This window comes from Diadema antillarum, unplaced genomic scaffold (assembly GCF_040938485.1).
Source record: "Diadema antillarum isolate AM-2024a unplaced genomic scaffold, OU_Dant_1.0 seq00000796_RagTag, whole genome shotgun sequence".
In the NCBI taxonomy this organism is placed as follows: domain Eukaryota; kingdom Metazoa; phylum Echinodermata; class Echinoidea; order Diadematoida; family Diadematidae; genus Diadema; species Diadema antillarum.
The window spans coordinates 269563-292169 of record NW_027271681.1 but is presented as its reverse complement, the minus strand read 5'-3'; the positions used below and the strand labels follow the sequence as shown (position 1 = coordinate 292169).

Here is a 22607-nt window from a genome sequence, read left to right as displayed (position 1 = left end):
GACATATGTTAAGGGTAGCAATTATTCCCCCTGCTTTCTGAAAGCGGTTGGTCCACTGCTCTTTCATAATTCTAGAAAAGTGAATTTTTGTTGAATTTCCTTTATATTTTCTTTGTATTGTTGTCCACTCATATGTCATATCCTCTAGTAGTCTCCTCATCCAGCGGTTCCAACACCAAAACTTTAAAAATTCATAACTTTTGCATCGATTGTCCGATTTTCCTCAAACTTTCACTGATGTGTTCTACTAATGTTGCTGCTTTCACTCAATCCACATTGCTCTTTGGGTTTACCTTCCCTTTAATAGCAAAGGTGAAATAGTTCATCCCTCCGATGCAGCCACAAATTCGTCTTCTTCATCGTCATCCTCCTCATCGTTGTCCCCCTGGTTCCCTCCCTCGACATCAGGCTCCATCAGCTCGATCCAGTAGCTCAGCTTCTTGCTGCGTGCCCAGCTGTAGCTGTTGTCCATCTTGACCACATCTGCAAAAAAGAGAAACAACAAATCTCAGGCTTAAAGGACCAGTACACCTTAATAGACATATGGATTTAGAGAATGCAGCAATATTAGTGGAACACATCAGTGTCACATGTGTACAAGGATATAAAAACAATATAAAGAATATTCAACATATTTTCACTTTTCTCGCATAATATAAGAGCACTTGACTTCTCTCTTTCAGAAGGCAGGGGGAATAATATTACCCTTAACATACATCACTAACGAGTCGAATAAATGTGTACTTTTTTTTCAAAAAGGAAAATTTTGTGAATTGCTCTTTATATTTTCTTTTCATGGTTCTATGCATGTGACATCATACAATGTAGTATTCTTCTCATCCAGCAGTGACTGCACAGATACTTCAACAATTCATAACTTTTGAATGGATTGTCTGATTTTCTCTAAACTTGACTGCCATTTCATGGGGGAATTTTAAAACCACAACTTGATATCACATCCTAATCTATTCACTCTTTTAAAATGGAAGTTATAATGTGACATGTTGTGCCTTCCTTTGGGTGAGGAAGAGAGGGGATTATTCCTGTAGGGTGATGTGGACACATTTTCTCTCTTTTTTTTTGCCTGATTTCTGTTTTCCATCTAAAACCATCAAACTATATTTGTGTTGCATAGAACTTAAATAATGATGAAAACAACCTGCTTTTTGGTGCAATGATAGCATGACAGCCATCACTGCCAAACATATTCATCACCATTACTTTTCTGTCACTTTGCTCACTCTGTTTTTCAGTTACAATATAGCAACGATTGTTAAATCAAAATATTTGTCAAAGTTGTCAACAAGCTTACTCAACATACTACAGTATACATTTTGAAAGTATCATAAAAACATTGTCATTACCATATAATAATAATCATATGGAACATATCAACTTTTTAAAGTTTCTTATGATGTGTGCCATCACTGCTTTTGACATCAGCAGCAATGACATAAATTTTAGGTCTCTCTCCTCCTTGAATTCTCCCTATCGCATATGGCCGCTATGTAGCGATATCACCTCGCGATACCGATATCTGATCTTTTGGGACGTATACTTCCGGATTTGTGGTTCTGAAAAATCGTGCCAAAGATCTTACGTAGTGTAGGATTTTTGATCATACATTCCTTTCTGGAAATGTCTCGAACAAATACCTGAGTTTGACTTAAGGTCAAAGTGGTCTTTCCTGCGAAGCAGATTTTTCCACGTTCTCCGCTGAACTTTGTCTGTTGGGAACTTCACCCACGTCACGTCCTTCATCTATGGATATTTTCCATGATTTCATCATTTGGCATCATCGGCCCAGCATTGGGCCGCTTCTCAGAAGAATCTCATTTATCAAATGTAAAGTTACAGATTAGAAAATAACTCTATTATTTGCGAGATTATAAGACAGAATTTGATATGATCTATGAATACTAGCTAGTAATTTGGCGTTCAATGTGCATAAAAGTGTACATTTACACATCGCGCATTCATAACCAGAAGTTTATGTCCCAAGAATGAAAAGTAAAAAAATTAGAGTGCCACACGTGTTCAGATTTGGAGAGCTATATGGGATAGGGAGAATCCCCCGCCCCCCAACCAAAGCCATCACACCAAAGCATTAGAGGTTTCCCCCTCACTCACATGTGCCAGGCTCCTCCAAAATGAGCTCTCCCGTCTCCGGGACGAGATGGCAGCTGTACCGCTGCGTCTTCACGATGGCTGCTTTGCTCCCATCTTCCCCAACTCTCTTCACCCCAAACGCCAGATCATGATGCTCCGTTCGAAATTCATACCTTTGGGGAAGATTTTCGGGAGAGAGAGAGAGATAGAGAGAGATAGAAAGAGAAGGAGTTAAAAAAAAATAAGATGGAGCACTAAACACCTGCAAATCAGGCAACAAGGAGCAGATGCATCTGAACATATTGATTCATGGAAGAATATGTGAAAGAAAGATGACCACAGCAAACTAACATAACACTGTTGGGCATGAGAGGGGAAATGAGAATCTCATTCCATTAAAATAGCTACTGGTATTCAGTGTATCACCCATTACAGCCTAGCTAACCGAACATTTTAAAGAAAGTGTCAAATTCATACATAGTAATGATGCTTGTAATAATTTACATGAACATCTATAAATCTTATAAGATTTGAAGCAAGGCTTAACCTGAATTAAAAAAAAAAATGATCCTGAAGTCCTAATATCAGAGTACAAATACTACAATGCGTCAACCTATTGAGCATTTGTTAAACTCATCCCTTTGTTGCCATTAAAGGGACTGTACAGTAATGGTTGAGGTGGGGATTCATGTTTTGAACATTCCTAATTGAGATAATGAGAAACCTCTTATGAAATATGAAAGAGCATGTAATTTTAAGAAGGATTCAACATTTATTTGATGAGAATTGATTTTCAAATGGCTGAGATATCCAAAAAAGTGATAATAATAAAAGGCGACAATCCACGCCTTTTATTAGGATCTCTTTGTTTCACTTTGTTTTTGGATATCTCAGCCATTTCAAAACCGATTTTCATCAAATGAACTTTTGATACCCCCTAGAATTGCATGCTCTTTGACATCTCATAGAGTGGTTTCTGAATATCTTGCAAAACGTTAAAAGCTAAATCCTCACCTCAACCAGAACTGTACACACCCTTTAAAATCATCTTTTAATTTCAGACAATCCAAGAGTGTCATCAACAAATTAAATCAGTAAATACTAACAAGCAATCTGAAGTTCAGTATGATTCCTGACAATGAATTTGGTCAAGCATTGATTCAAAATGGCTCTTCCACCTTTTATACATAAAATAGCAGAACTTCAAAGCCTGAAACAGATTATGCGTAGAGTGGCTCAATCACAAGCAATTCAAATTGCATCACATTTAAGCAGTTGTGACAGACCCCCCCCCCCCCCTGAGAACCAATATTCACTCAATTTGCTGTCAACCGTTCATTCTATCTATTCATAAATCTTAGAGACGATCTCTTCTCCAAGCATACCTGAGAACACTATTGCACTGTGTGGTCCTGTATGAGAGTTGTAGCGTTCCTCCTCGCGCTATCTCTTTAGTCGTCATCTGTGATGCGTCGATGGAAAGATGGCGACCTGTTGAGTAGTACTCCTTTGGCACTTTTCCTCCAAGTTTTATCTAAAGGCAGATATATATATCATCATTTAGTGATATCAGTACGTGCAGTTGGCATGTACTGGATGATATTGTAGACTGTGATAATATATCGGTAATAAAAACTGGCCTTGAGGGGGATACAACATTTATTGCCTGAACTAGAATTGTATTGCCCGAGTTGAAGATGGAACTATTTGACTCAGGAAATACAATTCCCATATTTGATTTGTTTGGGTTTGAGTGTGTGACCAAATTGCCTATTAATGGACGTCAATGTCTTCCTATCACGCAGACAACTGAATTTGTTTACAGATTTATGTCCTATCGAAAGCTGGTGCTCTTCTGCCCAAAAAGCCAGTGATTGGAAATTGGAAAACATAGCAGCTGTGACCCCGCATGAGTTGCTCATGGCAGGCATTCAAATTTTCGATCAGCAGGCATTCAATTTGCAGCTGCTGATTTGGGGGGAGGGGATTGATTGCTTTTCACAAGTATAGCTGTGACATCATTTCACAAATAGTGTACTATTTGGAAAAATGTTGTCACAAAAAAGGCATATAATCATTTTCCAAATAGTATGCCATGGAGTGTCACACAATACGCCAACATTCTGAAACAGTTGGAAATACATACAATCACATGATGCTCTTTCAACCAATCACTAACGGATACATTTTTTATCCAAAATATTAATACAAATATGTGTGTGTACACCAATACATGCACATATACGGGCACACAGAAAGCAACTCACAGTTCCTGGGCACATAGGGTCCCCATCTTCGATCATGTTCCCGCCCCAATACTTGGGCAGCATGTCAGCATCAATGACCTTCAGAAGCTCATCAGCAAAGTTATCTGTTAACAGGTGCAACAATATTTTCTTTGAATGATTTGGCTTGGATTCTGCTGGCATTAAAAAAAAAGTCTGGCAAAAGGTATCATAAATAAATAAGAGAAATAAGTGAGAAAAAACATGAATATACATTGCTCAATAGATTATCGGTGTGCACTGTGAGACTTCTTTGCAAAAAATGGCTGTAATATCCCTTTATGTAATGGCAAGAAGAAAGTAAAACTAAATCCTGCTGGATAAGAAATCTGATCCACTCACTGACGATATCTGACAGCAATTAACTTTATGAATATATCTAGTCAAAATTATTTCTACTTTTTACAACTGTATGGCACTCTATACTTAATTTGAGGACAAGATATAAGCCTCAAGCAGACAGAACTGTCAAATTATGGGATGAAATAAGTGAAAAAAAAATCTTGGTGGATTCAGAGTGCCAGATAAAACATTACTATTCCCTTTATAATAAGAACCAAGAAAGGCATGTATTTAATGTGTGCCCTTCAAATAGCATGATCATTACTGGTATGTGAATACGACTCATAACTCAGGAATGGAGGTCCCGAGTTTAGGTCCTGCCAAGTGCTTACTTCCTCAGGCAAGACATTTTTACGCGAAGTGTTACCCAGGTATAAAAATGGGTACCTGGCGATGCTGGAATAATAATACTAATAACAATGGCAGGGCTCTAGGAAAGAACTGAAGAGGCTATACTACGTAAACAAGACCATATTATTATCATTACAACTATTATAATGATGAAGAATTCAAAATTCCTTTCTTCACCAATGATGTGGTATCAACCTGCAACTGAAAATGACAAACTGTCGGTAATCAAAATGACCTACTCTTGAGGACGGTAATCTTGTTCCGTGTCTCCTCACTGAGGAAGGGCCTGACTATCGAGTACGCCAGAGGAAATAACCGGGGAGCTCTGACGACGATGATTCTATGGAGAAGCTCAGGGTAGTGCTGCTCACACAGTTGTGTCACCTGCAGATTATAACAAAGTTTTAGATATTAATCTTGTCTCATTCAAAATTGTTGCATCAATCCAACAATGTACTGTTATTACCTTTGTTTAAGTTTGGGTAAAGGACAGGCAAGAAATAGAAAGGCAGCACAACTACCATCCTACAATAGTTCTGTAGTAAGTGGCCCATATCTCTACAAGCTTGCCTCCTACGTGGGTCTCTCTTTTCCAATAACATAATGGTTTTATCAAATGGTGTAATATATGTAATGCACTTGCTTATCTTTCTTTTCTGCTTTCAAATGCATGTTCAAATATCTTTATTGCATCGACTTCTGGTAATTACTGTATAAGCCATATATTTCGCGAGTCTAAATTTTCGTGAATCGGGAATTCCCGACGATTTCGCTAGTGGTCAAATTCGTGATCATGGAGTCCTGTACTGAACGAAGAAATGTACACGCGTATGTCACATTCACATCAGGATCAGAGTCAATATTTTCGCGTGTCTTTAATTTCGCGAATAGCACCTGACTCGCGAAATTCGCGAAAATAAAAACCTCGCGAAATATTTGGCGTATACAGTATTGGATTTGAAAGAATTTATGTGATACTGGAAATAAAATCTGAATTGCATTGAACTGAACTGAATGTTCAACAGTCTACCTGAAGTGCAAAAGAAGTAAGGAGTAGTCAGAGGATGTTAAAGAAATATCAGCTCCCTGCATTGAAGAAACTCTTTTGAACTCATCCGTGTCAGAAAGGCTATCTATACTCATGCTGAAGAGCTGGTTACATTTCCTGTCAGTTCATACAGTATTGTGACATGACTAAGATGCCCTAGAAACTATTGACTTGAAGATGGTGAGGAGAATAGAATGAGGGAACACTCAATCTTTTGATTAGTCAGTTAACATGCACTGCTAGAAAAATATGTCTGGATACATTAGAGTTTGTCAGGGTCATTGAAATACGAATTGTTCTCATTTTGCTCTCCTATCTGTAGCCTGTACCCCTCCACAGGGAATGCATCAATGATAGTAGGCACGCCCCTTATACTAGGCAGGGCTTTCTCTGGAGCACCTGCAGCTTAAAGTGAAGCCAGGCTCAACCAGGTTAACTCTCAGCTTTTAAGAAAGCCCAAGGTGGGGGGTGGGTAGCTGGGCAGGGGCAGCTGAAATAGGCAAGGCTTACTGAACTCAAAGATATCAAGTAACGTCTGGTCTCAAATCAAATCATGATCCCACAATTTTGGGTCCAAATACCTCATAAATTAGAAGTGACCATCACAGATACATTGACCCTTTCACATGCGCATGACCTCCTCATACAACTTTGTCCATGGTCAAAATAATTGCATTTCTCCTCTCAACTAGAATGAGTGAAGATCTAAGATAAACACACACACAAAAAGAACCATGATACAATTTTCCATCCATAAACTCACACTGGTAAAGAGGTGCACTCCAGGTTTCCATAGGTGGTGTTGGCCCAGGTTCTCCAGATCAACAATGTAGTAGATTCCATCAATTTGTCTGTTCAGCTGCAGAAAGGCACCAAAAAAAAAAAAAAGAAAAAAGAGAGAGAGAGTGTAACTTCATTTTTTGGATGCATGTTCAAAGGTTTTTAATTTCAGTAACAACCATTAGTGCACACAAGAACAAGTGGTGCTGTCTTCTTTAAATGTATATCCTCTGACAATGCCAATTTAGGAAATTAACAATAGCACTTTCTTATGTCCTGGATAAGATATTGTTACACACCTCGGGCAGTAAAAAGTATGTTGGTGGAATAAGAAACCATTGATTTGATAGGCATATACACAGTCAAGAATACAACATGATAGCTGTCATTTAGAATGTAAGTTTTTTTAAGTGATGACATTACAAGGGAAATTTTCTCATGCTTAACTTTTCACGCTCAGCTGGGTAACGATGAATTTTGCATGTTTTTAATTCCATGGAATCAAAAAATTAACTACTATTAAATGCCACAAGCCAAAAAAATCACTAGCTTTCAGGTTGTGCTACTTTCATGTTGCCTCAAATATGCAAAAATTCCTCCTTTTACAGTAAACCATAGTTTACCCAAACAAGAAAATCAAAATTTTCCTTCATAGATTACTGTCAGAGCCAGTGACTCTAACCTGTTGAAGACTAGTCCCAAGTATACTTGGGCAGGTGCCTATGGGAAGTATGTGTTGTAGCAAAATCAGCTCGTCCTCAACAGGTTAAGGAAATAACAAGAATATGAGGTGATTTTGATTCTAGTGGAAGAGAGCTCTGTGCAAACTGGGCATATCACTCAGCTACGAAATGATACAAACTACAACTCTATGAGAGTATCAAGATAAATTAACATCACAGCAAACTACAAAAGTAGATTCTTTACAACTACCGACTGTTTAGGATGAGCATACATAACAAATACGCGCACTTGGATGTTTAGGGCACTCTCAATATGTACTTTTCGCCTCTTTCCTCTTTTGTCTTATTTCTGTCTCTCCGTCTCTGACACTTTTAAATGACAAGTTCACCTTAACCTGTTGAAGACGAGTCCCGAGTATACTCGGGCAGGTGTTTATGGAAAATGTGTGTCATAGCAGTATCAGCCCGTCCTCAATGGGTGAATATAAATTTTGTGGACTGAGTGTAAATGCAACTTTTGCATCGATTGTCCGATTTCCCTCAAACTTCACCAATGTGTTCTACCAATATTGTTGCATTCACTCAACCTACACATATACATGTATATTAAGGTGAACTTGTCCTCAAAGAATTAAACTCTGCTTTCATATCCATTTCTTCAAGTATAAATGATGCCATATGGAAAGTGGATGAAAGAAAGAGAGCAACATGACAGCACTTGCTGACATGCGGATATGTGTGTGTGTCTCTGTGCATGTTTTCTTTGCTCTACAATTATGCACTTTAGACCTCGATTTGGTAGAGTGGTTGTGCACATATCCTCTCCTATTCAAGCTTGTTGATGTGAAATGATTACAGTAGGGAGACAGACGATTAGATGACCCACAGCCTAGAGACCATCCATCAGACTATGGTGGGCAAAATCTACATCCCACTTGACCCTTGGATCAAGACAAGATGGTGGAGGGGAGGGGGTGGAACCACATATTTCTGATGCTAAAGGAGAAGTCCAGACAATTTTCATAATTGCGTATCATGTAGTACATGAATCGACAGCTCCATGTATAGATTTGTGGAATTTATTGTAGTCCTTGAGCAGCGAAACCAATACTATGAAAAACCCCAAACAAATCACACAGAACAAGGATGATGACATGGGAGGCTCACATACATCATGTATTTCAGAAATGTAGCAATATAATTCCATTACAATACCGCTTGCTTTACAACTTCACCTGTGTAGAATTGATGCATGTATTCTTATGGTGAATCTGCCATGTCATCAACTTTGTTCATTGTGATTTGTTATAAATTTTGAAGACATTGTTATTCTTTATCCCACTCAAAATGAATTTTGAAACTCTGTACCCAGTATATATTCCCGATGATTTTGCGAGTGGTTAAATTCGCGATCGTGGAGTCCTGTACTGAATGGAGGAAGTGTAAATGCGTACGTCACATTCACATCGGGATCAGAGTCAATATTTTCACGTGTCTTTAATTTCGCGAATAGCACCTGACTTGCAAAATTCGCGAAAATAGAAACCTCACGAAATATTCGGCGGATACAGTAACTGATTTATAGTTGTTTAATCATGAAAGTCTGAAAATCATCGAGGGCCCCGTTTTATCAACAGATACAAGTGTATAGTCAATTATAAATTCCCTTACCGCACAGGCTGCCATAGACTTATGACAGAAACCAACTACACATATAATCAATTGTAACTCTTCATTAAACAGAGCCCAGAGATCTCCTTTAATGGAGTTCCAACTCCCCAGTAGAGGATCTGTTCCACCAGCACCTCACCTTTTCCGTCTGCTGTATGACAGCATTCTGAAGCCTCTCCAGTGTCTTGATGTACAGCTTGACCATGTCGGACGTTGGGACGGAATGAAGCAGACCTGATGATTGGGGCACGGTGGCGATAAAGGAGGAGGAGGGGAAGTGGGAGGGTTAGAAAACATGAACAAATGGTATTCAGGTTTCACAACATCACTTGTTCCACTGCCTCTGGATCTCACTCCTGAAAACTAAGCTTGAACATATGACAACTGAGCTTGATACACATTTGACATACCATATTTTTCACCCTCTGATCCCCTCACATCCACCACTTAAAAATGCCATTAGAATTGCATGTTATAACAGGTTGCAAAGTAGCAAGGACTGAGTCTTAAAGAATGATGATAATAACAGGTTTTCTTCTTCCATCACTTTTCCACTGCATCGTGGCACTCAAAGCACTTTCCAACATCACGCTATCCTGGTAATTTTACTCAAACCATCGCATGCAGTACTCTCACTCCCATTTCCAATGGGAGCATTCCGTTAAGGCTACCACAGTGAGCTACTAAATTCAAACACAATAGCTTTCAGCTTCCAACCAGTTACTCATTCAGAGACTCCAACCCCCAAGCATCTCATCAACTTGAGAGATTCACCTGCCTGGACCCCCATCAATCTGGAGACTGATTGTGCGAATATGGGCACAATATTATGTGTATGTAGGGCACATCACAAGCTCGAAGCTCAATGGCCATTGCAGCTGGGGTCCAGTTCTATGGATAAAGATGCTCTCTGGTGCTATCTTAGCCTCATTATTTAACATAAATGACAAAACCAAACTTGGATGAGTAAAAAGCTAAATTTTAAATGGTAAACACAAAGCTAGAAAGGGAGAAATTAGGCCTCAAGTGGGAGAGCGGGAAGTTTTGCCAAAATGGCCTCAAACATGGAGAGTTGGAGTCTCTTCCCATCTATACACCAGGAAAGGTGTGGTAAAAATGTCTTGTTTACAAAAAAAGACAACAAGTACCGAGTATGGTTACCTCTACCAAAAAATATATATTGTTTCACGCAGAAAATGTGTTTGATTGTCATCGTAATCTTTTCAAACTTGTTGTACCAGGGATAAGAATGATATGATTTTCTTAAAAACAAACAAACAAACATACAAACACAACCACTAAAGCAAAGGCACCAGGGATTGTACATAACAGAGGTTTGTACTGCTATGCCCTAAAATTGTACTTGACTCCAAAGAGACTAAAACATATCACTTTAGCTTATTAGCCATAATGAAACAATAAACCGGTTAATACACATTCATATACTACAGACATAATGAAATTGACACACGTATCTACCTAATAGAACAGTATAAGAAATTCAGAGGAAATTTTTTGTGTTATTACAAAACCAAGAGCAGTGAAGAACATAAAAAAAAAAAAAGATAGAGATAAAGTTTTACACCTCTCTTTTCTTTGCTTCTAAATGCAGATGGCCGGAAGATTGCCAACTATACTTGGCAAAGTGCCCAGTCCAATGTATACCATTACCATGAGATGATGGGAGCTCAGTAGTCTTATAGACCAAGAGATATGATCCAAACATCAATATATGCAAAAAGTGCAAATGCAAGAATTATGACTATCGTTCCCTCAAGGTTGACCAACAACCAACACAATATTGATTGTAATTTCATTCACTGTTTGGCATTCCAAACTGAATTCAATCTTCACGCTACACCGACTATGAAATATATTCATAGAGGATCATCCTACACACATAAATAGGGCCAAACAGTGTACTACTGACTAGTAGAAATAGAGCCTGGTACGACATCACAATGTGTGATGAATATTGCTCACACTCACCTTTGAAATCCACATTTCCTGTAGGATCCAGGAATGCAGGACGGCCATCTTTGGCTGGGCCTAGATATCCTCCGACTCCATACTTCTTTAGCACCTGGATAGATGCAACAGACATTCTGTCAGAGCCAGTGTGACTTTCAATTGAATTGCATTGCATTGCATTGCATTGAATTGAATTGAATTGAATTGAATTGAATTGAATTGAAATGAAATCAATTCAATAATGGTTTTATTTCAATCGTATTGCAGTCGGTGACTGAATTACACAAAGTTACAATAGAGTATAATGCATACACAATACAATGGAGGATCAAAGCAAAATGGGATCATCATGCCAAAGGGATTATCTTTTCTTTTTAGTTCTGACAAGCCAGCCCAAAGTATTCGGTTATTTATTTAAAAAACAAAACAATATTAACATAAGCTATCAAAGATTAAAACCCTCAGAGAGACTTACACTAGTATTTTTCTGAATGAAATGGTTAAAGGATGCAGATACTAGGAAACCAATATGTTTACAATACTAGCAATTATTTAATGTTAGGCAGAATGACAGTCCACGAATTCAATTATTGAACTTTAAACCTAAATAGCAGACTCAGGTAAAATTTATCAAACTGCCTTCCAAATGTGTTTACCAAGGGCCCCCTACAAACATAATTGATAAAAGTGAAAAAGCTCTCTCATGACAAAGACAGGGAATTCCATTCCCATTTCTCTGATAATTTTCCTGAGCTTTACCATATGTAAAAGTAAGCTTTAAATGAAATCTGATAACAAAGACTGTATGATACCTTTTAATAGAATTAAAATTATTATCTTCACGGGAGTAGATTATTTGGTGTGGTTTTTTTTTTTTTTTATTCTTTAATAACTTCCGCTGTACACTGACTATCAATTAATGAAATTGGCCTTTGATCCCCCGATTTCAATCAAATCAATGAACTGTAAAATTCATGGTCCATCTACCAGATGCACTATGCTATGCATATCGCCTACTGGCAAAGATCCTTTGCAGGGATGCGCTCTTTGCATATATATCTCTCCATTGTAATTATGATAACAAATGAGATTGATTTAACAGGCGGTGCCTATGATTAACTTTGACATTCAATTTTACAAGCCAAGGAGAGCATCATATAATGGTCTACATCTGATAATCTGTGAAATTCTTGTTCAAAATGGTGAAATGTAGAGAATAGACATAGAATAAATATAATTAAATGAATAAATATATACAGGCATATATATGGCAATACTGTGAAGAACACTTATTACCAGATCAGGAATACAAAGACTGAAAGCTAACATCACATTAAATGCATTAAATACAGACTGTAGCTTACAACCAGCTCATAGAAGAATCTATTTTGCAAGAGTGTCAATAGTTTAGCAAAATGTATCATGGAATACCAGGAATCCTGCCTTATTTCTCACATACAAGGTAGCTACATCAATGCTTTATTCTTTTTTATGAAATCATTGAATAACAAGGAAAAGTAGAAATTACGCGGTGCGTAATATATGTCTCCGCCGGAAGTAGCATTTTGTAACAAAATGTGCAATATAGGTAAAAAATCAAGGTCAAAGGTCAAAGAAGTCAAAGGTCAAAATTCTGTGTAGAAGTTTTGAAGCCCTCACCTAGTGCCATCACATAAAGCAAACGGAATCAAAATCGGGTTAGAAATGGCGAAGGAGTAGCATTTTGTAGCAAAATGCACAATATAGGTCAAAAATCAAGGTCAAAGGTCAAAGAAGTCAAGGGTCAAAATTCTGTATAGAAGTTTTGAAGCCCTCAACTAGTGCCATCATATAAAGCAAACGGAATCGAAATCGGGTTAGAAATGGCGAAGGAGTAGCATTTTGTAGCAAAATGTACAATATAGGTCAAAAATCAAGGTCAAAGGTCAAAGAAGTCAAAGGTCAAAATTCTGTGTAGAAGTTTTGAAGCCCTCACCTAGTGCCATCACATAAAGCAAACGGAATCGAAATCGGGTTAGAAATGGCGAAGGAGTAGCATTTTGTAGCAAAATGTACAATATAGGTCAAAGGTCAAGGTCAAAGGTCACAACTGAAATTCTGTGTAGAAGTTTTAAAGCTCCCATGTAGTGCTATCATATAAAGCAAACAGAATCAAAATTGGCTCATAAATGACAGAGAAGTAGCAAATTGAACATTTTGATCACACACGGACGCACGGATGGACGCACAGACACACACACGTACGGAGCCCGTTTCATAGTCCCTGCTCGAACTCGTTCGGCGGGGACAAAAAGAAGCCTCTGAAAGTACATCAGTGAAAAAATAATAATAGCGCTCAATATGATTATTGCAGCTGCAGTCACTGGTCATAATCAATTCACATCTTAACAAGATGTCTGAATAATTAGATGCCCGTCACAAAGACCATATAAATACAAAATTTCTGCGTTGTTTGTTACACTTTTAAGTAGGTACCGTAAAGTTCCGTGTATAGGACGCACTATTTTTTCGTCGGAAAACGTTGAAAATCGGGGGTGCGTCGTATACACGGGTACAGTCGAATCACGGAAAAAAATCCATCATGTACACCCAATTTTATAAGGCCAACTTGGGGCCATGTATGCCCATCGACGTTTGGAAGGTAAGCAGTCACTAAAACTTATGGATAAAAGAGCGATCTTTCAATCTGGACGCACACAAAAGCTGCAAATACGAGATAAACTTACATCGTCCTTGTGCAGTAACGATGTATCAATCTGGCCATAGACAACAGCTGTAACAGCACTGCTGTATGCTACCGATGTCAGTCTACCAAGCCACCAACAGCCAACCTAGTAGCTGGAATACGCGATGTACAGGTATCATTACTAAATTACCGATACCGTAAAACTTATCAATGTACTAGTATCAATATGGCCATAGACAAAAGCTGTAAAATACGGAGTAGGATCGACACTATGTCACCGTAAATATATGAACGATGTGTGAAGCATGCATGCATATCCATGTCGTTCATTTGCTCTTCATTTCACGAGTGCGAGGCCAGCTAGGATAGCATAGCTACAAAATTGTACACTGTAGCTAGTAGCTAGCTAGCAAGCCTTTGGCAAAGGCAGCAGCTGCAGAGAGGCTTTTGCAATGGACTCGCGTGCACACAGCGATCGGATCGAAGCGCGCTTGCCCGTTGCGCGCTGTGTGTGCAAGTCCATTGCTCTCTGTGTGCGTGTGCTGAAATTATAGCGAGCTGCCTTTTGCAAAAGGCTAGCACTGTGCATACAAGCATGGTACAAGAGACACATGTTACTGGTAACAGTGCATGAGTGTAATTACCGTACGCACCGTACGTCTTGCCGTATGATCCCTCTGCTACACTTGTTGATGTTTTTCTTATTTTTCGTAATGAACCTTCCAGTCTGACATGTGTCAATATGCGAGACACCCTCTGCTATGTATGACAGCAAAGATCGTACCGTACACTCATGAGTACGATATGCATGACACATGTACCACGATTGAAAGGCGAAACAATAGCAAGTGAGTACCGAGACAAGTCTCGCATTTTGCGTCTTCCATATTTTGTTGATGTCCGATGAATACCGTTAAAAGAAAATATAAAAGGAAACGAAAAATAGAGCAAATACATGCTGCATTCTAGGGAAATTTTGAGCTGAAATAATATGTATGACATACGCAATATTTGCGTGGACATTTTCGTGTTTTTTTTTTTTTTTTAATTCTAGGTCCGAAATTAGGGGTGCGTCTTATACACGGGTGCGTCTTATACACGGAACTTTACGGTACATATGTATCTTGATCATTCTTGTGAGACTCTTAACCTAGCGTCGATGTTAGAACTCACATTTAGGATCCTGCAAAAAATCAGGATCCTGCAGGATCCTGCAAGGTGCAACGCCTTAATAACCAAATATTTTGCTAATAATCTCTCATGCAGAAAAAATATGATAATGAAAACATGAATATATTGCTAAAGCCTATGTATCATCAAGGGTGTGGAATGATTGCACTTAATATAGTTGTAATGGGTTAGGGTGATTTCAGAGTAAAGTTGATATCTAACCCTGTGTAAGATTTGAATGGTACAAAGTCCTAATCATGGGAGAATCTTGAAATCTGGAGAGTTATGGGAATCAGTATGCAAAATATGGAAGGCGAGGAGGAGGGGGTGGGGGGGGGGGGGGAAAGGAGTTGATTCAATGCAATCTTGGAAGAGTTGAAAAGGAGAAGAGCATATCATCCAGACGTTCTTGTCTCAGCGTGCTGCAGAGAGAACAAAGTCTTCAAGTTTGCAAGCCCATTTAGTTTAAATAGAGCTGTATCACATGAGATGTGAGTCACATTACATTACTGGTTTATATACCATCTTTTTTTTTTTCAGCATAATACCACATATGCAACCCTGCATCACAAAACCACCAAAAGTCAGCAGGCAGGAAATTTTAGTTATAGCAGACTCTGAAAGAGCAGACTCTTAAGTTTCAATACAAGCAGGCTTCCTTAACCTATCTAAATAATGACAAGAAAGGACACGCTGACAAAGTGTTTATTGTGAACAGAGGCTTTGAAGGTTAGGGACTATTTAAAGGCTCAATCTCACCATGCTGTGCTCTGTGCAATGACTGGGATTTAAAAAAAGATGTAAAACTCCTTAGCAACCACAATGAAGAGATCATCTCAATGTAAGCCAAAAATTTTGCACACTTTATCAGCACATTCCATTTATGACTTATACTAACTTTCAATTCAGTGACACTATCCTTTCACAAATTATTAGAGTTGAAAGCAAAGAGTGTGTAAAAGGTTTTGAAAAAATATAAAAGCGGCTTTCAGGTCAGACATACCTTTTCACACTATTCTACACAAATGTTCTACAAAACTGCAAAAACATTATTTCCCATGTGATTTATAATCCCAAATTTTAGAATTAAGCAGAAGAATTGCTCTTTAAGAAAATATGAAAAACCAAAGATTGACTAGGTTGACCCGTATCACCTATTTTGAGTCCTCGCGTAAAATTGGATCATGCAACTTTTTGTGGGTTTTGTGATGCACAGTCACATATGTAGTACCAAATATTGTATACGCCGAATATTTCGCGAGGTTTTTATTTTTGCAAAGTTTGCGAGTCACATGCTATTCGCAAAATTAAAGGCACGTGAAAATATTGACTCTGATCCCAATGTGAATGTGACGTACGTGTGTACAGTTTCCCGTTCAGTACAGGACTCCACGATCACGAATTTAATCACTCGCGAAATCGTCGGGAATTCCCGATTCACGAAAATTTAGACTTGCGAAATATATGGTGCATACAGTATGTACCAAATAATGCTCGTCCCCACCTCAGTGCACACATACAGGTCTTACCTCTGGCTCTTCAAAGTCTTGCTCTATTGAAGTGACTTTATTCTCTGCTCTCCACTGTACATTCTGACAAAACACATTGGTGAAGATAATAAGAAGGGTTGAAGTGTTACCAAAAAAAAAAAGGTACAAAATGTTGAATATTTCAATGCAGTATTGACTTACTGTCCTTTGACAGTTGCAAAGTACATGCATATCTGTTTGACAGTATTTAGCAAAATCACTGAAGGTTATTCACTGCATTCAAAGTAAATGTTAAAAACCAACAACAAAACTCATAGAAATCCACTGCCATAGCAAATACTTTGGTGCTTGCATCAACTTTACGTAAAAATCCTTCATAATATTCCAGACAGATAATGGCAATCTTGTTTTATTGACGACATCTACACTGGTAGACTATTTTTTTTCCCCCAGGCATATCGAAACGGTGCCTATTTTCAAGTAACAGGAAAAAAGTCTGCATATCAAATTAACCTGGTTCACTGGCATATATATAAGCAGAAAAATGGATTTATAAGTCAACATAAAAAAGAAAAACATGCAAAAATTAAACTGATGAGTTCTAGTCGTGTAACTTTGACACAAAGGCACAATTCTAAAGCTCATGAGCCCACTTACCTTCCTAAACATGCTCTCTGACTTCTTTAAGTTGAAGTTCCTTGCTGAGAGATAAATAGACAGATAGATAGATAGATAGATAGATAGAGAGGGAGAAAGAAACTGAAAATTGAGACAAATTCACATACACTATGTAGATCGGAGGCCCATGTTATACTAATGTAAGCAATCATCACCATGTAGAGCCACAACTCCATTCACTGCAGCAACAACTGAAACATTCATAATTGACAGCCTTTTCTTTTCCTGGCTCCTCTCAGAGTGACAGCACTTAGTGTGACATATTAACCCATTCCTTCTGCAATTCTCTGAGATCCATCAATGCCCCCAAATGAGATTCTTTTTGCAAGTGGACAGGCTGGTAATCCACCTGTGCGAAAGCACACAAGAGGTAGGCCGACATTGTACATGCATCCCCTTTCCACGGTCAACTAAATACCTGTGCTATTGAACAATGAAAATATCAATTGGGTGCAAGGTATGAAAAGAGCGTGCTCTGATGGGCTCACAACCTCTTTTTTTTTTATGCACGAAAGAGGCACCTGAATGGGGTCAGCGAAAATCAGACTCTACTGAGCTACATGTAAGCCTTGATTGCTTTGAATATGTATATGTACATCTTCGTTTCATTAGAAAAAGGTAAATCAGGCAATGATACATGTACATACAGTTTTCAAATAGGAAGAGAGCAGATATTGGTAGAGAAAACTCTAATTGTTTTATCAAAGCCATTTTTCTGGGCAGCATAACACAAATTTACATGAATTTAGGCCAGGAATGCAGACAGTTTTGTTTACATTTTTGGGAACATGGTAGACCTTGGTACTATATAATGTATTACCAGGTTCCAGTAAAGAAGGGGTTAATTGCAAACCTCTTTGCAAAACTACAAAATGCTCAAGGGTAGCATAAAAGAATGAAAAAGAAGAAGAAAAAAGAAATAGAGGTAACTAGGTACCTCTTTCTGTGCTCCTTACCAGTTACCATGAGGCCACCAACATGTACATTTTGACAAATGCTACTGCTGGCCTGTGTTTTATACTGCATGCAGAAATTTCCCATGAAACACATACACACACACGCGCGCACATGCACACATACATGTACGCGTCTATGGTGGAAATCGAGGACATATTTTACCAACAAGAATTTTACCATATAACCGAGGACCTGTGTGTAAGTAGAAATCTGGTCAAGCAAGGACTCATTCGTATATTACCATACAACCGAGGACTTATTACAGTAATGTTAATTGAGGACCTACAACATGTACCCCTCAATGCAAAAGCAGACCGTCTGGAATGGTCTGTGAACCGAGGATGTCTTTGGTTCGCTGGGTGTCCTCGGTTTAAATGTAAAGTTCTTGTGTATGTCCTCGTTTTCCACCATTGGCAAGTGTGTGAGCACACGCACACACATACAAACACACAGATAAATTGAAACCAAGAGAAAATTGACAAATGTAATATTACCTCGAAGAAATCGGAGGAGCCAGTAGTCATTGTGCTCAGGTTGGAGGACGTCCTGGAGTCTTTCTCGAAACTTAAAGAGTCAAAAGACATATATTTGTTTAAAAATATAACTACACGTATAACATATGCCTGAATAATGTTGGGTACTAGTAATTAAGAGAGGGAAATCAAGACAAAGTACTAAAATCCATGAATATTAATTTGGAAGGGGGGGGGGGTAGGCACATCCGAGGAATGTATTAGAATTTGTCACATATGGAAAAGAAATGAAAACATATGTACTGATTTGAGAGTATACAAAAAGGATGTTATCCTGGTACAGGTTAGACTGAAATATGTCTACATTTGGACACACAAAGCACAAGAAACATGACACGATCCCGGAAAAATTAAAGAGCATTGGTATTCCAGAATACAATTGCCCGAATATGATGTCTACAATTTATGGTATAAACTGAGCCATGCAGGTAATGTAAATACATGCCTCCATCTGTAAATTGCTACACATTCAGTTTCGAATGGCTTGCTTAACCCATTGCAGTCTTTGTTTCTCCATCTCATTTTATTGTCTAAAAGTAACAAAGATTTTGACCAAAAGATCGGTCTATATCTGGTCATCGGGGCGGTGATATGTTCCGCGGAGACTGCGTCTGGCCTAATGGGCTTCACGGAGGAGAGTGATAATGTCAGAAAAATTAAAGACTCCTCCGGACAGACGGATATTACTGTCTAGCATTAACAACAAAGATTATGCCATTCAAAAGAGAAAATGGTGTATTCTAGACTATATTGATGCTGATGTTGACCGAAAGATCGGTCTGTATGATATTGATGCTGATGCAGTGTTGAGATTGACAAGAATCAGTACATAAATATTACATATCTCTAACTTCATCACTCGCTATATTACTTCGTCAAGATACTTCGTGACAGAAAGCTATTTCACCTTGAGTAGCAGATCCCGGTGTTTTGCCGACAATACAAGCTCGTGACTGCAGTTAGCCATGGCCATCCCACTGTCACTGATTGTCCACAACTGCATTGACCGAAAGATCGGTCTGTATCTGTCCGTCGGGGAATGTTCCGCGGAGACTGCGTCTGGCTTCACGGATCCCCTCACGGAGGACAGCGTCAATGGCAAAATATTAAAGAGTCCTCCGGACAGACGGATCTTTCTAACAACTGCACTGCTTGCTGTGAATCGCGGCGCGAAGAATGATGTTCAATTTAACTTGGGCAACGAAGCGAAATAATACGTATGTCGTAGCATCCACTAAATTTTAGAGAGCGACGTCACTCTGGCATCAGAAAGTTAGCGTCTAGTTTCTTAACGAAGTAGAAGGTCTAGAGAGACAAGAGTGACAATATCACAAGGATTAGGAGTCGTCCTCGGACGTTATGAGACACATCCAGTAGCGATTCCCATTCATTCCCACTGTCTGTATGAATGACCTGTAACTAGCTCCGTTCACATTGCTACTCATATCATCAGTGTACACTGCACTGCGTTGAATACCTTCTTGCCTTCACTCTCTCCCTTCATTGTAAACACGATGGACTTAGTGGTTTCGCAGGGACTTACAAGTATTTTTTCCCGGGAAAATGGCGATTACGCACGCTACGGTGCGGGATGGATTTTGAAGAAAGCAACAAAACGACTACATTGAGACAATTAGTTGTAAATACGTCTCACGCTTCGATGATCTGCGGTGGGCTAGCTGCGATACGGCACTGGCTGCGATATGATAGAGAACACGCAGGTCTCGACGTCCTCTGCTACGGTCGGTCGGTACGTACACATCATTTTTCGGACAGGATCAGCCCGCTCCCTCTCTCTCGTTGCGTATTCCTCCACATGCACAAGGACAATTGTTCTCGTAACCGTTGGTATTCAACCCGATTACCGAGGTTTGGAAACTGTCTATGGATCTTATGGTACGGAGTTAATCAATAGACGTGTGTAATCAGTTCGTGCCGAGGACCGATGAGACTGGAACCTAAGTAAAAGGCTGAGCCTGAGTGCCTCTATTGCAAGGAAAACTCACATCACTGTTGTTCCCACGCCCAGGTACGGACGTAACGTGCAGGGGTAAAGGTGCTCAGTGAGTCCTTCGCGATTACATCACTGCAGACACCGTGCCGTGTTTTGTGCACTGTGCTGTGCCAGTGCAGTATTCTGCTCAAGCTTGCCCCCACACTCTTCTTCTTCTTCTGATTAAGTCTGCCTCCTTCAATAGACTGAAGATTCTTGCAGACTGATTCAACGCCCGACTTCCCGACTCAGAAGTATAAGAGGCACATACGATCATGAGTTCACCAACAGTTTCAGCGGAACAGCTTGGAATTACATCAAAGCAATATGAGCAATTTTTGAAGGTATGGTCATGGGTTTTGCAGCAGTCGTTCGTCTGGCATAGATCATTAGATACTCAAGGCGATACTATTTAAAGGACAAGTTCACCTTTATAAACATAAGGATTGAGAGAATGTAGCAATATTAGTAGAACACATCATTGAAAGTTTGAGGAAAATCAGACAATCCGTTCAAAAGTTATGAATTTTTAAAATTTTTGTGCAGCAACCGCTGGATGAGAAGACTACTGCTGTGTATGAATAACTTGCGTACAACAATATAAGGAAAATATAAAGAGAATTTCACAAAATTCCATCTTTTGAAAAAAGTGCACATTCCCCTGACTCGTTACCGACAAATGTTATGGGCAATATTATTCCCCCTGCCTTTAGAAAGAGGCAAGTCAAGAGCTCTTTTATTATGCGAAAAAAGTGAAAATATGTTGAATTTTCTTTTACATTTTCTTTATACTGTTGTACGCATATGACTCACAAGCTGTAGTAGTCTCCTCATCCAGCGGTTCCAACACAAAAATTTTAAAAATTCATAACTTTTGCATCGATTGTCCAATTTTCCTCAAACTTTCACTGATGTGTTCTATTAATATTGTTGCATTCTCTCAATCCTTATGTTTATGAAGGTGAACTTGTCCTTTAACGAGTAAAGTTGGATTTCTAAAATTTGATTACTGTAATAGTCTGCATTCACTAGGCTATGCCAATACAGTGTAAATTTACCACACAGTGCAGACTCAGCTCAGCTTTGAAACTTTTTTTAACCCTTCCCTGTTTGTGTGCATGAGTGCTGAAGACTTTTCGAATGGAATTGATTACTAGTCAGAGTAATTACGATCAACATTTGCTTAGACCTTCTTGTTGATTAGTTGTTAAAATCTGTACCTCTTGATTATTGACCGACAGACTTGATAAAATCTTGTTTGAGACTGCACGTTGCGTTGTCATTGATTTTGCAATCTCACACACAACTCCTGACATCTTTATATGTACAGAGAAACTTTATTTTTATTTATTTTCTTGATGTGAAAGTTTAACAAACAGGAAAATTGAATAGATTGAAATCTAGAGAGCTATTAATCAAAATAAACATGAAGGTGACGAATATACTTAACGGTCACTGGCCTTCACAGTTGCGCTAAGTATTGAGAATGCTCACAACTGCATACCATATATAATCAAATTACCGTATGTAAGTGTATGGCTTTCAGGTTAAAAAAAATCCCAACTGCTAAGTCACCAGTTTGTATCTAAAGGGTGTTCTAAAATCGTGATTTTGGTTGGCAATTTAGCCATGAACACTCATCCAGATAAATCATCATTGACATTTAATTTGATGTGAAAATGCTGGTTATTAAATATTCATTGTTTGTAAATGAAAGAGAAGAATCAGAGCAACATTTGTGAGTACGACTGTTGGGGGGGGGGTTGGGGCTTGTAAGATACAGTCTGCTGTTATCATCACCTTGCATTTTTGGGTGATTGCAACAAAAATCACTGCTTCATAGGAAACCTTTATGTATGT

General features: G+C 38.7%; 2 protein-coding genes across 2 annotated transcripts in view; one reads left to right on the top strand and one right to left on the bottom strand.

The window, feature by feature from the left end:
• Window positions 1-304: 304 nt before the first annotated feature.
• On the bottom strand, window positions 305-19721 carry LOC139739334 (SEC14-like protein 2). Its single transcript, XM_071649950.1, has 12 exons — window positions 19662-19721; window positions 18716-18785; window positions 17244-17287; window positions 16626-16688; window positions 11259-11352; window positions 9409-9503; window positions 6899-6994; window positions 5327-5471; window positions 4377-4480; window positions 3495-3643; window positions 2131-2282; window positions 305-483 (listed from the first exon to the last, which is right to left on the bottom strand). The coding sequence occupies exons 1-12, from the start codon at window positions 19719-19721 to the stop codon at window positions 323-325; spliced, it is 1233 nt and encodes a 410-aa protein (XP_071506051.1). The 3' UTR covers window positions 305-322.
• A 1301-nt stretch (window positions 19722-21022) lies between these two features.
• Window positions 21023-22607, top strand: part of LOC139739333 (SEC14-like protein 2) — a 48870-nt gene continuing 47285 nt past the window's right edge. The window contains exon 1 of the mRNA XM_071649949.1: window positions 21023-21091. Within this exon, the coding sequence (XP_071506050.1) occupies window positions 21023-21091 (69 nt within the window). The remainder of the gene's footprint in view (window positions 21092-22607) is intronic.